The sequence below is a fragment of the Eucyclogobius newberryi genome, unplaced genomic scaffold, assembly GCF_026437365.1.
Source record: "Eucyclogobius newberryi isolate DKJ021-1_F unplaced genomic scaffold, fEucNew1.0.hap1 SCAF_15, whole genome shotgun sequence".
In the NCBI taxonomy this organism is placed as follows: domain Eukaryota; kingdom Metazoa; phylum Chordata; class Actinopteri; order Gobiiformes; family Gobiidae; genus Eucyclogobius; species Eucyclogobius newberryi.
Genome location: NW_027315779.1, coordinates 2,030,879 through 2,048,542, shown reverse-complemented (window position 1 = coordinate 2,048,542; position 17,664 = coordinate 2,030,879). Strand labels below are relative to the sequence as shown.

The 17,664-nt window shown below is 44.8% G+C and overlaps 1 protein-coding gene across 2 annotated transcripts in view; it reads left to right on the top strand.

The window, feature by feature from the left end:
- septin8a (septin 8a) overlaps positions 1-16,604 on the top strand; it is a 63,274-nt gene extending 46,670 nt beyond the window's left edge. Inside the window, exons 7-10 of one of the 2 annotated variants that reach the window (XM_072445696.1) lie at positions 7,844-8,012; positions 8,082-8,214; positions 9,664-9,833; positions 16,340-16,604. In XM_072445696.1, the coding sequence (XP_072301797.1) occupies positions 7,844-8,012; positions 8,082-8,214; positions 9,664-9,833; positions 16,340-16,505 (638 nt within the window). In that variant the 3' untranslated portion in view covers positions 16,506-16,604. Of the gene's footprint in view, positions 1-7,843; positions 8,013-8,081; positions 8,215-9,663; positions 9,834-11,678; positions 13,391-16,339 lie in introns of those variants that run through there. The other variant, XM_072445697.1, reaches the window with a different exon arrangement.
- Positions 16,605-17,664: the final 1,060 nt, after the last annotated feature.

Sequence of the window (17,664 nt, the reverse complement as noted above, 5' to 3'; positions counted from 1 at the left end):
AGATCACGGTATGTGATACTGATCCAACAGAAATGTGTTTAAACATGTCTTTAAATGTATTAGTTGAGGTGTAATTATCAGGCAAATGTTAAATGGCTGTGAAATGAATCACAAAAGTGCAGAAATATCACTTTATACCTTTTTATTTGGACGTTTACGACATAATTTTTTCATTTTTCTGCTTTCTTTTTAAGCTCTCACTATAAACAACATACTCAATGTCAAATTTTGCATGTCTTCTGAACAACATTCACAAATTTATATCTACATTTCGATACATTGCCTATTGCTTCTGGATATGCTCAAAATGTGCCCTTTGAGTCTTGATTTGAACATGATTTAATCTGCTGCAACACCACACCGTAGTAGAGGCGGACAACATATGGAAATGTAGATAATATTGTGTGAGTGTTTGTCTTTACCCGAGCCATTTTAACCACAACGGAGCAGGAAGTCATGGTCCAGTCTCACGTGGCTTTGAGCTGTAAGAACAGAGTGTGAGATGATCCAAGTCCAGTGACATTCAGTGACTTCCTGTGCATTGGCCCCACGGTCGCTCTAATCGTGTATGTGTGACGGGCCAGTTGCGCCGATGTATATATTTTCCAGAGCAACCAGGGCTTTTAAGATTAAAGTGCGTTCATTTGGGGTAGATATTTTGTCGTTGCGTACGCTTGTCAAGTTAAAGTTTTCGACGAAAAGGTGAAAATATGTGTAATAAGAAGGCAGCACCCTTCTTTAACTCACTGAAGATGTATTGGGCAGAGGAATTCTTCCCTACAAGGCAGATTAAATGTACATGCAAGGAACATAGATTATTTCTCTGGCAGTTCAGTCATTTATTGAACAGAATCATGTGGGGCTTTGGTCCTTGTTTACAGCGGTGATAGAACAGACAATAAAGCGGCAGTATCTATATCACTGAAGAAGGGATTTAAATCTGTGCTACACGTCCCTAGCTCTGGCATTGTTGATATTCACAAGCATTTATTTTGCTCGCGTTCACGACTTTAAAACGGCTCTTTTAGATGGCAAAGTGAAACCGGGGTGGACCACCCAAGCTCGGCCAATCAGACCGCTGCTTTCAGCTCTTACTTCCGGGTCAACGAGACATGAAATGCTTTATTCTTGGATGCAGACGGCGGACAGTGGTCTATTTTAGTCGCAAAGCGCATCTTTTACAATATACCGTATTTTCTGGACTATAAGTGCACCGGAGTATAAGTCGCACCAGCCAAAAAATGCATAATAGAGAATAAAAAAACATATATAAGTTGCACTGGAGTATGAAATGCAGTTGCAAGTGTGAAAATAACAAATAATATCGCATAAGCCGCTCCGAAGTATAAGTATAGTATAATTATAACTATAAGTCGCACCCCGGCCAAAACTATAAAAAAAGGTGCGACTTATAGTCCGGAAAATACGGTACTCTCTGAGAGAAAACACAAAATGTACTAATTTATACACAAAAAAGCCTGGTACCCCGACTTTGTGTTTCCTGCTCCGCTCTTTCAGATATAATAATTTCCTCATTTGACTGTTGTGTTATAATTGCTCTTTAAGGTTTTTCCTCGAATGCCTTTTCTTCTTCTTGAGTAATTTCTTGTACCGCTACTTTGTACTTCTACCCGAGTACATTTGTTCTGTCATTTTGTCCCCCTCCGAGCATCAGTGGCTCCTCGTGCGTCACCAGTGCTTCTCTCCTTTGCACTCGAGCGGTTCGCCTCCCTTTAAGGCGGGAGACTGTGATTCCTCTGTGTCGGCGTGAGGCGAAGTGACAGCTGGACATTCATTTACATAACCAAGCGCTCCGAGGCTGTTGTGAGAAAGTGCCGAGTTATAATTTCACATGGGAAGGTCAGAATATGTGGAATATTTTTCATTAAATCTACAGATGGAGTTATTTCCCTCGAGGTTAAGAATAAAAATGCACTATAAATGCCAGACTGCCCCGGGTCTTAGTTTGTATAAGGACATTTTTGGCAACGTGGATACTGTAATGTACTTAAATATCCTTAGATACCGTAATGTACTTAAATATCCTTAGATACTGTAATGTACTTAAATATCCTTAGATACTGTAATGTACTGTAAGAATACTTGGATACTGTAATGTACTGTAATGTACTGTAAGGATACTTGGATACTGTAATGTACTGTAAGGATACTTGGTTACTGTAATGTACTGTAAGATACTTGGATACTGTAATGTACTGTAAGGATACTTGGATACTGTAATGTACTGTTAGGATACTTGGTTACTGTAATGTACTGTAAGGATACTTGGATACTGTAATGTACTGTAAGGATACTTGGATACTGTAATGTACTGTAAGGATACTTGGATACTGTAAAATGCAAGCACAGGCTAATCAACAGCCACAGATGGAAAAGATTGACTGTTTTTTTCAATTGGGAATGATTTGACTCTTAATAATCACATTTCTAGTTTTAAAGCGTGTGTAAATCATTGTGTTTTAGAAGTTCCACAGTATTTTCTTAAGCGCACTCGTACAATGGCGTGTGGTCTTCAGTTACAGATAACAGGAACAGGAAGTGGAGTTTACAGTGACGGCGGAGAAGGAAAATGTGCTTTGGCTCGAGTCCTAGCTCCGACAGGCCAACAGTCTGTCTCGTACTGTACAAGCTGCTCTTTAAATGCTTAGATATTTTTATCGGAAAAGTCGAATACTCAGAACATCCGTTATAAAGTAGACCAAAGGAACAATATTTACTGTCCAAGATGCAAGAGAGAATGTTCAAAGATACAGAATTTATCTATTGAACTGATCTGATTGAATGTCTTGGAAGCTTATCATCCTCTTTAGACGTTGTTTATCAGAAATGGGAGTACATTATGAGTGTATATCCCCTATTCACGTTCAAACGGCAGAAATGGCTTTATATTTAATTAAGTGGAATTAGTAAAACAAAAGTCTTGCCCCTCCCTTCTTTTTTCTTGTTTTGAGCGCTGTATACCTGCATAAAAAGTACAGAAAGCTCTATGAAGTGAACAATAAATTAATACATTAAACACAAGTCATTTGGAATGTAGTTGCTACTCACTATTTAAGATTAGTATTTCTGGAGCTATTTTGGAGACGTTATTTCTCTTGAGGATCAAAAGCGTCTTAGTTTGAGAATGAAAGAAACACATTTCCCAGTAAAAGAAGCGTTGGACTTGCACTTCCTGGTCCGACTGGGAAGTACCTGAAGCAAGACCTAAAAAAAAAAAGCCCCAAAATCTGGCCCAAGTCTCTAGTTTCTACTCAACAAAAAACAACAAAACTAAACTAAAAAATATACGTAATATAATATTCCAGCTGTAATAAACTGCTTTATTCGTCGTTAAACACACACAGATCAGGGTTTCGCTGCTGCTGCTGCTGCTGCTGCTACACTTTGGGCCAGTCTGTTTGCTGTTGTAGGTAACAGAAAACCAGAGACCTGATGCAGACACAGAGAGAATATGCAAACAGCACACGGAAAGAACTGATTGGTCGGTTACTGCTGCGCGTCAAACTTTACACAACAAACCAAATAAAACAATAAAACTCTGCATGTTTTAAATTGTAATATTCCATTGTCTGGCGAGTCGAACCTTTCACTTCCGCTTTATTCATCTCCTACATCTATAAAAACGCCTAATATATCTTAATGTCGACTCCTCGCTTCAGGCCCGACAGCTGCCCACAGACTCTCTCCTTAAATATACCCTCTTCCTCCTCCTCTTCCTCTTCCTTGTCCTCTTCTGACGCTGTGGCCGCTGCAGCTGCGACTCCAGACTAAACGCAGAGCGACAGAAGCGACGGGCGGGCGGCGGCGCTCGTAACGTTTGGTTCTTTAGCGAACACTAGAGCGATGACACTGGCGGCCGCTGCAGTGAGAATGTTTTCACCGTTTGTGCCATTCACGGGCCAAATCAGGCTAATTTAATAAAGTTGTATTTCGAGGTTTGTCGTCGGGAGTGGAAGGTCACGTGGGAGTAATGGGCTGCATCCTTCCTCGTTTCCTTTCCTCGTCGTCTCCGTCATGAAATGTACTCACTGACCTATTGTTTCCCCAAAGTCTGGAGATTCCTTTATTTTTTTCTTCCGTTTTCAGATTAAAAACACTAAAGAACAAACGTAAGAAACGAAACAAGACCAAAGAGGAAACAAAAGATGAAATTAAGACTCACAAAGTAAAAAAAAAACTTCACATTTAGTCCAAAGTCGGTCAAACGTGTCCATTTTCAATTAAGCCCAAATGGGATTTTTATTATTTTCTTCATTTGTTTGTCGATCATAATGTCTGTCCAGTTCTTGACCGTCGGAGCTATTTGTGTCATCCATTTTGTTGTGGTGGCCTTTTTACCTGAGGTGTGTTCCAAAGGTATCCATCTATTGTGTCCATGGCAGGAGTTTTGAGGCCCAGATACATAGTTCTGAAGTCCAGTGCGATGGTGAGCATGTGTGTGTGGAATCCCCATGTTCTCTCGGTCGGGTTGGGTTCTTCTCCAAAAAACATATACTCTCCTAATTTAAAGGTGATGGGGCCTTGTGCACGGATTAATCGAATAAACGGAGTGAGCCTGGCAAAGCTCTCAAAACTATTAAGTATCTATGATCTGAGTTTTTACAGAAAATTACTTCTACACGAGGTATTTACATTTAAAGGGGCGAATAAACCCACTCGTAAATGAGGGGGAAAAAAGACCTGTGGAGGTTTTTCCAGGTGATTTTAAGCTATAAAAACACATGTACTCGAATAAAGGCAAGACATGTTTAATGCCATACTGCGGAACATTCCAGGCAAAACATGAACATCTTAGTGATCACCAAAAAGTTATATTGAGCACCTTTTCAGTAGGTTTTTGTTCTTCCCCTCAACGTGTCATTCCGTATTTGTCCTGAACTGGCATGTTTAATTGAGATGATTTGAGTCAGTTGTCTCAGCCCCGCCTCACGCCCAAAGTAGCTTGAATGCCTGAGTGAAGTTGTCATAGGAACGTTGCTCTACACGTGGGAGTTCTCCGCTCCAGGCCCCTCCCTTCCTCTCCTTCCTTCCTCGCCTCGTCTCCTCTGGCCTAACTTGACCACTTGTCTCATTCCTAAACCCTCCCAGGACGCTCGGCTCGGGTTATTTATAAAACCGTCTCCGCGGCGACACGGCCATTTGGGCTTCATCAGTCACAAAGAGACACCGAAACACACATCAATGACTCCAAATGAGACAAAGCGGGACGTCGACGGCAAAGTTAGTGCTGATGTTACAGTGAGGAGCTTTCATAGTCGTTATTACATAAAACCTTTTAAAGAGGCATTATGTCACTTTTTTTTGCATTTTTACAACAAAAGCAAAGTGTCATTTCGTTCAAGTTCAGCTCGCACTTGATTCAGATCTATAGAGACTGTTGGAACGGTGACCTTTTGGTTCTGGGGTGACTGCTTACGCACTGTGCCATTCCTCGCATGAAAGGTTTAGTCGGAGATTGCAGTGTCTAATTTGGTCAAGTTACGTGAATGTCGTTTGTTGTGTCGTTTTGTGTGTCTTTTGTGTCGTCTTCTTTCTTCGGGGCTTTAAACGTTTTGCAAAATTAGCTTCTTTTGGCTTCGACTTTTCCATTGAGATCAATTCATGAATCTTTTCGTTCAACAGTTTTGTAAAAGCCAAGCCAGACTCAATGTCCCATTGTTAATATATTTTAGTCAAGTGACACATTTTCCTATTTATTATTATTATATTTTCCATCCATCTATCTTCTGCCGCTTTATCCGGGGCCGGGTCGCGGGGGCAGCAGTCTGAGCAGGGACTCCCAGACTTCCTTCTCCCCAGACACTTCCTCTAACTCCTCCGGGGGGATCCCGAGGCGTTCCCAGGCCAGCCGAGAGACATAGTCTCTCCAGCGTGTCCTGGGTCTTCCCCGGGGCCTCTTCCCGGTGGGACATGCCTGAAACACCTCCCGAGGGAGGCGCCCAGGAGGCATCCGGAACAGATGCCCGAGCCACCTCAGCTGGCTCCTCTCGACGTGGAGGAGCAGCGGCTCTACTCCGAGCTCCCCCCGTGTGGCCGAGCACACACACACGCACTCACGCACGCACTCACGCACGCACGCACTCACTCACGCACGCACTCACGCACGCACGCACTCACGCACTCACGCACGCACGCACGCACGCACTCACGCACTCACGCACGCACTCACGCACGCACGCACTCACGCACTCACGCACGCACGCACGCACGCACTCACGCACGCACGCACGCACTCACGCACGCACTCACGCACTCACGCACGCACGCACGCACTCACGCACTCACGCACGCACTCACGCACTCACGCACTCACGCACGCACGCACGCACTCACGCACTCACGCACTCACGCACGCACGGCAAGGCAAGTTTATTTGTAGAGCACATTTCATACACAAGGCAATTCAAAGTGCTTCACACAGCAGGAACAATGCATTCAAATCACAAAGAAATTACAGAAACAGAAATACAATAAAATTAACTAAATTAAAAATTATCAATCCAACTGATTTTCTAAACTAATAAAATCACAAACAAAAGAGAAGAGTGCAAAGAAAAAATTGTTTCAGTCATATGCGCAGCTAAACAAAACTGTTTTTAGCTTAGATTTGAACATTGTCAGAGTTGAAGCCTGTCTCACATCTTCAGGAAGACTGTTCCAGGACTACTACTACTACTACGTCTACTACTACTATTACTACTACATAAAGTGCACACGAAGCGGCGAGCGTCTTCCAGTGGCGTTTGCGTTACTTTCCCTCTCGCTGCGGCTCTCACAGAAGTTAAATGTCAGGCAGGTCGGCCTTTTTCACTCATTATCTCTGCGTTCCATCTCCAGAGGGCTCAGCGTGCGGTGGCATTTGAATCCTGAGTCTCTGAAGTGTAGTAACGGCGTGATTCTGCACAGTTCAGAGCGGGCCGTACACGTGCGCTGCTCTGACAAGCGTGACGCGAGATGTTGTTGTTTGGTTGTTAATTTTCTTTCATTTGCGTCGCTCTAAAGTGTTACTAATCCTCAAGTCTGTGACCAGCTTTACGAAATGAATCTTTCTGAAAGACTAAAGGTTAAATGTGACAAAAACAGCCGGATAAAATAAAGTTCTTTACATTCATGTCTATTATTTTACTTATGTTTACTATAAATCAAACAAACAAATGCTTAAAGTGACGTATGACAGGTTGTTAGGACCTTGTTTGGTGTAAATATATCTTTCATATACCTTTTTTTTTTTTTTTTTTTTTTTTTTTTTTTTTTTTTTTTAAACACCAATCGAGCAGGTATTTGCAGAAAAAAAAAAAGCTGAAAACTTTGTGGCATAATGACAGGAAGTGACATCACACTGGAGACACTCATGCCAGTCAAAGTTTATGCATAATTTACACACAAAAAACCTCAATACATTCATTCAATTGCTTTCATACAGTTTAATAAAAAAAAAGTATACATTAGATGAGTTTTTGTCTAGTGTTTACCTGGTGATGTCATCAATGTCAAGGAAGTGAAATTATAAACTTAAAAAAATTGCTTTTCTGGTATAACATTTTTATTTTTGCAAATTTCTAAATATATTTAACAAATTAGGGAAATATATTAATTAAGGAAATATATTTTATATTTTAAGATGTCAATACATTTTTGCATTTTATTCTCTTCCATTCATAAATACTAGTGGTTTGTTCTTCTAGATGAGAGGGACTTTTAGGTAAAGCGTCTCTTTAATCAATCCCGTTTTCCCCCTCTTTTCCCCCTCTTTTTCCCCCTCTTTTTCCCCCTCTTTTTCCCCCTCTTTTCCTCCTTCTTTTCCCCCTCTTTTCCCGTCCAGTGGAGAACGAGAGCCACTGCGACTTCGTGAAGCTGCGTGAGATGCTGATCCGGGTGAACATGGAGGACCTGAGGGAGCAGACCCACGCACGCCACTACGAGCTCTACAGACGCTGCAAACTGGAGGAGATGGGCTTCAAGGACACGGACCCCGACAGTCAGCCCTTCAGGTCGGAGCCGCTCGCTCTTGCACCGCGTTGATGTCGCTCGTGCTCATTGTGCCCTGTGGCTTTTTGCAGCCTGCAGGAGACGTACGAGGCCAAGAGGAAAGAGTTTCTGGGCGACCTGCAGCGCAAAGAGGAAGAGATGAGGCAAATGTTCGTCAACAAAGTCAAAGAGACGGAGGCGGAGCTCAAGGACAAGGAGCGAGAGGTCAGTGCGTCGCTCGGGGGGCGTCGAGGGCGAGTCGAGTCTCAAACACAACTGTGTGGCTTCATTTCACTGCGTCAGGTTCTAAACTGCCGTATCTCCGCCGTATATCGCATGTCCGCGCTCCACGTGTGACTTTGTGTTTCGCCGCGTCTAGATTCACTTCCTCATTGGACTCATTTCAACGTGAATATGAGTCTGTGATAAAACACACTGCGTTTTTAAGTTTAAAATACAGAGAACGCGATGTTTCCCCTGGACAGAACTTCCCCTGACCTCTTCTACTACAGTGTGTCAAACGCTTGCACTTCCTGCTTTAGTGCCCCCTGGTGGCCGTCAGCCAGTGAAATCTATCAATTAGACGCACCGCTGTAATGACCGCAGGGCTCAAAACTTGGGGAGAAAAGTAGCGGCTAAAAGTCTGAAAATTTCGATAGTTCCACTTGAGAACCAAACCATAAATGTACGGTGAATCTCTAGAACAGTTTATCACAATTTGTTTACGTTTCCCGGCCTCACTTTCCCGGCCTCACTTTCCCGGCCTCACTTTCCCGGCCTCACTTTCCCGGCCTCACTTTCCCGGCCTCTTTTTCCCGGCCTCACTTTCCCATTTCCTGGCCTCACTTTCCCGGCCTCGCGCTTCCCGTTTTCCAACCTAATTTTCCCGGCCTCATTTTCCCGGCCTCACTTTCCCATTTCCTGGCCTCACTTTCCCGGCCTTACTTTCCCATTTCCTGGCCTCACTTTCCCGGCCTGGTGCTTCCCGTTTTCCAACCTAAATTTCCCGGCCTCATTTTCCCGGCCTCATTTTCCCGGCCTCACTTTCCCGGCCTCACTTTCCCATTTCTCGGCCTCACTTTCCCGGCCTCATTTTCCCGGCCTCACTTTCCCGGCCTCACTTTCCCGGCCTCACTTTCCCGGCCTCACTTTCCCATTTCCTGGCCTCACTTTCCCGGCCTCGCGCTTCCCGTTTTCCAACCTAATTTTCCCGGCCTCATTTTCCCGGCCTCACTTTCCCATTTCCTGGCCTCACTTTCCCGGCCTTACTTTCCCATTTCATGGCCTCACTTTCCCGGCCTGGTGCTTCCCGTTTTCCAACCTAAATTTCCCGGCCTCATTTTCCCGGCCTCATTTTCCCGGCCTCACTTTCCCGGCCTCACTTTCCCATTTCTCGGCCTCACTTTCCCGGCCTCATTTTCCCGGCCTCACTTTCCCGGCCTCACTTTCCCGGCCTCACTTTCCCATTTCCTGGCCTCACTTTCCCTGCCTCGCGCTTCCCGTTTTCCAACCTAATTTTCCCGGCCTCACTTTCCCGGCCTCACTTTCCCGGCCTCACTTTCACTTTTTTCCGACCTCACTTTCCCATTTCCCTGCCTCGCGTTTCCCGTTTTCCCGCTCTCTCCTTCTCCTTTTGAAGCCATCTTTTCTCACGCCTCCGTCGCACTGTTGCAGCTCCACGATAAGTTCGAGCAGCTGAAGCGCATGCACCAGGAGGAGAAGAGGAAGGTGGAGGAGAAACGCCGCGACCTGGAGGAGGAGATGAACGCTTTCAACCGGAAGAAGGTCGCCGTGGAAACGCTGTCCTTATCCCAGCCGCTCAAGAAGGACAAGGACAAGAAAAAGTGAGTCCAGACTTTCTACTGTCACTGAACTAACTCTGAACCAAACCAGAAGTGGGAAGATTAAAGATGATCTCATTTAGTTTGAATAATCTAATGAAATCAACCTGATTAAAAATGTATTCTCTATTTAAAAAGTTGTCTTAAACTTTATGTACGACTCCTAATTATTACTCTTAAATAAGTTCTTTATATTAACTGAGCAAAACATTCCTTGGAACTAACGATTATTTTAATTGAATACTAGACAAAACGATCATTCCTATTGAACAAAGGCTTTTTAAATACATTTTAATCAAATAAAGGTGACATTTTGTGCCTGGAGGCTTCCATATCGAGGGTATTTAAGTGTTTTATTGATGAAAACCAGAAATGTAAAAAATGGCTAAAAAAGCAAGAAAAAAATGAATTTAAAAAAGCAAGAAAAAAAATATATAAAAATTCAAAAACTACAAAAAAAGCATAGAAAAATAATTTGAAAAATTCAAAAATGACTAAAAAAGCAAAGAGAAAATATATGAAAAATTTGAAAACTGCTAAAAAAAATTCTGAAATGACTGAAAAAGCATGAAAAATATATATATATTAAATTTAAAAAAGCAAGAAAAGCAAAAAAAAATAAAACAAAATTATCCATTCTTATAATAATACAAAGCAGGCCACATGAAACACCAATGGCAAAATCAAAACATTTAATCAACGTTGCGCTTTGTTCGTACATCATTTGCTGACATAAGAATAGGCCATATTTTGTACTAATACACATTTTACACTCTGCCCACCTCTGGTTTGATCCTCTTTCTTTTCACTTCCTGTTCTTCCTCCTCTTGTTCTTCTCACTAACGAGTGCATTAGGTTAAAACCGAGAGACTTATTTAAAGACGTACAGTATCTTTGACAGCCAAAGGAAGCGCTCTGCTCTTTTGTTTTGCCCAAACACTTCCTGAATAAGTGGAAAGTAAGTGAAAAGCAAGTGAAAGGACAGGAAGTACAGACCACGGCCCGTCAAGTGCACAACCGGACGCTCGCATTTTAAAGTCTTCAATACATTCTTAGGTTTGTTCAGTTTTCAGTAAGGAAACGAGTGCAAACACGACCATCATTTAATTTTCATTTCAAAATAATGCGGTATATTTCGTAGCGCTTTTCAAAACAAAAGGCACAAACTATAAAACAGTCGCGCTTGTACGTTTAGGGAATGACCTTTTCTTTACATTTTAACTCGCATTTAAGACACATTTCACCCACTCGCGCTATGTTCACACTATAAACGTTAACTATGCGTATTTATCTCAGCAAATGTTTCGCATCAGCGTTTTTACAGTGACCAAAACTGTCAAATATATCGTACGTTTTGTATTACAGCTATTTTCGATCGAGCACAACTGACAGGATTTAGAGATTGTAATAAATAATTTCATTTTTACATGGGAATAACAGCTAATAATAGTAAAAAATCCATAAATGTCTCTTCTAAACGTGTAAAAACTGGATGTATTGAAGCCAAACCCTTTACCGAGGAGCTGTGGCGCCATCTTCTGGCCACATCCCGGCCCTGCGCCCTTCTGTGGCTCAGTGAAAAAGTCCACTTCCATTTTAAAAACATAACTGGCGCCTCCGTCGTCCACTCCACCTGTCGTCCACTCCACCTGTCGTCCACTCCACCTGTCGTCCACTCCACCTGTCGTCCACTACACCTGTCGAAACGTAGTCGCAGTACTTTCCTAACTCACCTCTTCACACTTTTAACGTTCCACTTTCCCTCTCGCTCCGTTTCAAACCTCCACGTTTTCCCCAGTGTTTGCCACTCGCTCATTTTACGTTTGCTTTCATTTTTTTGTTTTTCAGTTAATTTATGGCCGCCGTTCACCCTCCCCACACGCGGCCGCGGATCAGTCCTCCATCACCATAGCAACAGCAACACCCCCCCATTTTTTTTTTTTGTTTCTTCCTCTGTTTAGGAGTAAAGTTTTGTTTGATTTGATCTTTTTAACTCGTCTTAAACATTCCATCATTGTGCACTCGGACCAAAGACACTGAGGACGATGAAGACTCCACCATCACGGCCATCTCATGTCTTCACTTTCAGGATATTTTGGACACTTTATATATTGTTTTTATGTCATGTGTTTGTTTGGTTTTTTTACCTCCTTTTGTCCGCCGCAAAGACGGAAAACGCATTTATTTTGAAACGGGGCAAAAATATGAAGTCGTTAGGATTTGATGTCGTTTGGACTGTAAGGCGCCCGCGTGACGTTCCCGGTGGAGAGTCCGCCCCCTGCTCGCCTCCGTGGAGATGGTGTTGCCTGAAATGTTCCGCAGTGTGGCGCCGAAGGACACGTATTATGCAACATTGGCTTTATTTCCAACATCAGAAACGCGCGCGGAGTCGTTTCATTCATCCTGTGCACGAGGTGGCCTCACAAAGCACTCCGTTTCAACTTTCCCCAGACTTGTGACGTCAGAGGTAGAGTCCTGAAGGTCCGGACCTACGTTTTTAATCCAGAAATCGCCGCCAGAAACTCGTTCTGAACATTTCCGGGCGTCAAAACGCCTGCATGCTCGTATTAGCATGTCGGGACAAGCTAGCTTTTGTTTGTTCCCCCTGGGTAATCCCCTCCGCTGCCCGTAGATAGAGCGCTAACACGGGTAGAAAGTAAAGTGTGCTTTTTAATGCATTGTTTTTAGCTCTAAAACACGAGATGACAAAGTAAAAGTACTCAAAAGTAACAGTACAAATACTGCCTAATACGTGTTCTTTAAGCTTCTCTCTGCGCTCGCGTTTATGTGTTTTTATTTATTTTAAAAAACGATTAGTCTCACCGTGAATGGGTTTACTTCTGCACAGATCTGACTCGTGCTCCAGGCAAAGCCATGATATCTCCACGGAGACGAGCGGGTGGCAAACCCTCCTCCAGAAAAGTTCCGCGGCGCCTTTAAACCGTGTAAATATGTGTCTCTTCCACGTGCTTTTGTGTAAACCTATGCAGTTCCTGAACGCGTAACAAAGCAATACAAGTACCTGTACAATGTAAGTATTATAGTACATTTACAGTGGTACTGACATTATGCAATACTCCGGTGCTCTTTCTGTATTAACGCCAATGTTTGTGAATAATTTTTAGAGCTTTTCTAGCTTTGTATGCAAAATGTCTTAATATTTGGAGAATATAAGCAGCACGTACGTGTATGACGCGCCTGCGCGTGCAGGACGCGCCTGCGCGTGTACGTGTATGACGCGCCTGCGCGTGCAGGACGCGCCTGCGCGTGCAGGACGCGCCTGCGCGTGTACGTGTATGACGCGCCTGCGCGTGTACGTGTATGACGCGCCTGCAGGACGCGCCTGCGCGTGCAGGACGCGCCTGCGCGTGTACGTGTATGACGCGCGTGCACATGTAGGACACTGTATGATGTGTGTACATTGTCGTTTTAATAACTTAATTGTTCTTTATCAAAGTGAAGCCAGTATGAAACACACGCATCAGGAAGTGTTAAAGGAGCGAGATGAGCGCAGCTGTATTTACTGTTGTCATGGAAATAAAACGCCAGGTTTGACGTGTGCTCCATTTGACACTTGTTTCACTCGCACAAAGGAGAGTGAGGCGCCGGGGAAGAGAGTGAGGCGCCGGGGAAGAGAGTGAGGCGCCGGGGAAGAGAGTGAGGCACAGCTGTGGGAGGGGGGAGGGGACCAGAGGGGCCCAACAGATGGAGTAAACTTCCTGTTGTCGTGAGAAAGGCAAAGTGGGAACTCGCTCTAGCTGTAGTTGTCAGATGTCGTTACTTTGTGCAAAAGTGAAGATTCAGAAGAGAATGTTCAAAAGAGGAAAAAAGGGAAGGGGCTCCAATAAGTGTGACATGTGACCTTACCATGTGACCTCATGGTCTATGGCTCTGGTCCAGCTCCAGACGGATCCTGTTTCCTCAAGTTTACACTTAAGACATCACTAAGTCCCTCTGTACACTCTTCAGGTCAAAGCTTTAAAATGACCATGTGCAAAAATCAATCTTATATGGTATATTATACATTAGTGACGAGACTAAATGACCAGTGAATTAAAACTAAAGGTTCAGAAGGAAGTGCGTCATGCACCGGCTGAATACTTCACTTTTATCAGGACAATGTTTATTTCAGGTTTAAATTCAGTTAAATGGGAGTAAGCGTCCGTCCTGCAGCTCGGTCCAGACTCTGGTCCAGACTCATGTGGGAAGAAAAACAAACCACCGTTTGACTTTCTGTCTCAGCTTTATTCTCTTTTTTTAATGGAAACAAAGAAATAGCTGCCTTTGTATTGGAAGAAACATGTTGAAGACAAAGTAAAAGTGAGTTTCAAGCAGTAACAGTTCATGCTGAGGTCGAGCGGGAAATCAAATGTCTGTAGTTTGGAGTGACGACCTTCAACAGACGCAACACAAATGCAGTTCCACTGATCATTGTGTTTCCATAGTTTTCTTTTTAAAAGCTTGTGCTAAATACAAGTACATTAAATTAACAGCAACACAACATGGTTTAATTTAAGTCATAAATATTGTTAATGCAGTTCTAATCCTACCATCTTAAGAGTAAGTTTTAGTGACGCGATCATGTGACTCCAAAGTGACGGGTGTAACCGGGCGACAGCCACGTTCTGCAGCATCGTGTTATGAACGTAAAGCTTTTCCAAACGAGTGCAGCAAATGTTGAGTTAAAGTAAGGTAAAGGGTTCAAATAATATTAAAGACTTCTGAAAAAATAGTTTTTATAATAAAAAAGCTCGTCTTTATCTGAAAGTGCCGTCGGGATAGCAGGGAGAACCGGAGCAACACAAACATAAAAACCACCGATTAGCTTCACATTAAAAAAACGAAACAACCGTCTGCGCCTGGCTTCAAAAGGTAGATTAAAAGTACAAATAAAAATGGTAAAGGTCAAAGGTCGGGGATGGACCGCAGCGTGGAACATTCAGGCTCTGCTTTCCCGCTTTGTGGCATCAGAAGTTTACACACCATTCATCACTAAACTATTGGCTGCTTCACGTACACGAGATTCACAAATAAAATACTAAAACCAAACTTTTGACCAGCACGAGACGCCTGATTGGTCATGGTTCAAAAACACGACATGTGGTAACTTTAGCTTCACCTTTTGGACCTTCATAAGTGAATGTAATTGTGGACGCCGCTGGGCTCCGCCTCTAGTTGGCGCTGGCGGGGTGCAGCGGCGGGCTGGGCTCCGCCTCTAGTTGGCGCTGGCGGGGTGTAGCGGCGGGTTGGGCTCTGCCTCTAGTTGGCCCTGGCGGGGTGCAGCGGCGGGCTGGGCTCCGCCTCTAGTTGGCGTTGGCGGGGTGTAGCGGCGGGTTGGGCTCTGCCTCTAGTTGGCCCTGGCGGGGTGCAGCGGCGGGCTGGGCTCCGCCTCTAGTTGGCGCTGGCGGGGTGCATCGGTGGGTTGGGCTCCGCCTCTAGTTGGCGCTGGCAGGGTGCATAGGTGGGTTGGGCTCCGCCTCTAGTTGGCGCTGGCAGGGTGCAGCGGCGGGTTGAGGCGGCGAGCTGGGCTCTGCCTCTAGTTGGCGCTGGCGGGGTGCAGCGGCGGGCAGGGCGACACGCCCCCGCTGGGCTCCGCCATCTTCTCCTCGCTGTACAAGCACCTGAAACCGTCGTAGTAGTCGTCATCGAGCTCGCCCTGGTGGCGCCGGCCCCGCCCCTGCCGGGCCCCGGGCGGCTGGGAGCCGATGTCCAGGATGTAGACGGCGTTTGTGGAGAGGGAGAACTCCAGGCTGTGGAGGTACTCGTCCACCGTCTCCCTGCAGTGGATGAACTCAGCACTGTCCACCTGAAATACAAGAGTCACGGGGTCAAGGGTCAAATGAGACGCCAGAGGAACAGGATCATGACAAATACAACGGTTTCTACGACGACGACGTCAGAACTGCAACTAGTGAAGCATTTGAATGATTACGGACTCTAAACCAGACAAAAGACATTCAGGACTGACAGAGGCAGTATTAAAGCTAAATGTCAAAAATAATATAAAAAAAAAATCAAAATGTTTTTAAAAAGTTACATATGTCAAAAGTAATTAGCTGAGATCAGAGGTGTTTAGTCTTCCTCAGGTTTTAATCAGAGAAGAGACATGAAGCTCATCACTTCAACAGCAGGTCACCAAGTACTAAAAAATACAAGTACTACAAGTAATATTCTAGATTAGCCAGTTTACGCGTATACACAACCAAATCTGATTAGATGAGACAGGTGAGGTCTCGAGCAGAGTGACAGAGTGAGGCGCTCAGAGTGAGGCGTTCAGAGTGAGGCGCTCAGAGTGAGGCGCTCAGAGTGAGGCGCTCAGAGTGAGGCGCTCAGAGTGAGGCGCTCAGAGTGAGGCGCTCAGAGTGAGGCGTTCAGAGTGAGGCGCTCAGAGTGAGGCGCTCAGAGTGAGGCGCTCAGAGTGAGGCGCTCAGAGTGAGGCGTTCAGAGTGAGGCGCTCAGAGTGAGGCGCTCAGAGTGAGGCATGTCCTGACCTGTGCCTTCTTCATCAGGTCGTTGCAGATGGAGAACCAGTCGGGAGTCAACGCCTCCAACTCCAAAGTGATGATGGCCAAAGCCAACGTGGAGCCCTTGAACTGCCAGAGCTGGTGGCAGGCCATGCAGTGCTGTGCCTGCCTGGTCCACAGCGCCCCCTGGAGGCCCGAAGGTCTGTTCTGAGGCCCAACGCCGGAGCCCAGGCCGATGGACGGGATGAGGAAGGGCTGACTCGAGACCAGCAGCGCGTGGAACTGGAGAAACAAACGCAGGGAAACTTAACACTGACCAAAACGTTTAAACATCCTTTTGTCTTGTCATTCCAGCTGCAGCAAAGGTTCACTCTAGATCCAGTTTGAGCTCAGTTTAGTCTCATTCTAGACCAGGTATTGATCCAGGTTCAGTCCAATCCCAGTTTATGTTTGGTGTCAAAGTGAGATGTAGCCTAAAGTAGTTCAAGTGGGACCAGGATGTCACCATTATTCAGGGTAAAAAAACAAGACATCTTTTCTCTTAAGTACTCTAAACGACATACAAAGAGTGAGTAATGGCAATCAATTAAACCAATACTCAATAATCGTGACATCTGTTAAGAGCCCATTTAGCCAAGAGTAAATGTGCTTTTTATTTAGCCTTTTACATAAATACTACGCCTGATCGCGAGCCTGTTCTAGCTTTAGCCGCGTCGACAGATTCTTGTGCCGCTCGAGTGTTTCCGCTCCAGAGACTTTGAAGGCGGCACAGATCTCCCATCATGCCCCTCTCCGTCCGTCGCCCGTGGATTCGCAGTGACTCGTTCGTATCGTATGTGCTCGTGCCCTTTGGTCCATCGTAGGCGGTGACTGGCGTGTTTTACTTCAGACGGTCACGCAGTGGAGAAGTCGTGGCGTTTCACTTGGCGGCGCAGTAACCGACCGAAATGGGAAGAAAATGGGGGGAAAAGTGCCATCTCTTATCGCGCATTTCTGTAGCACGACTGCCATTTTTTGCCATTTCCGACCCGTAAAGTCAAACCGTTTTAGCCAATCGTTAACGACAAGTCATCCGACGCCATTTTGTACGAAGGGAAAAACACGAACGCAACAAGCGATGTGTGTTTGACCAGTTAAAGTCTTAAAAATGGAGCCGAAAAGACAAATCAGTCGACCAGACGAGGGCGGCGTGACGGCCAGTGAGCAAAACACATGTCACGGCCAAAATGCAAACAGCATTATTATTATTATTATTATTATTGTCTTACACTTTCATTTGTGTGGTTCATTTGTCTGTGGCAGAATAATTCCACTGGTTTACGAAAGGACACGACCTCAAAACGTAATGTTCAGTTCAGGTTTAGTTGAGA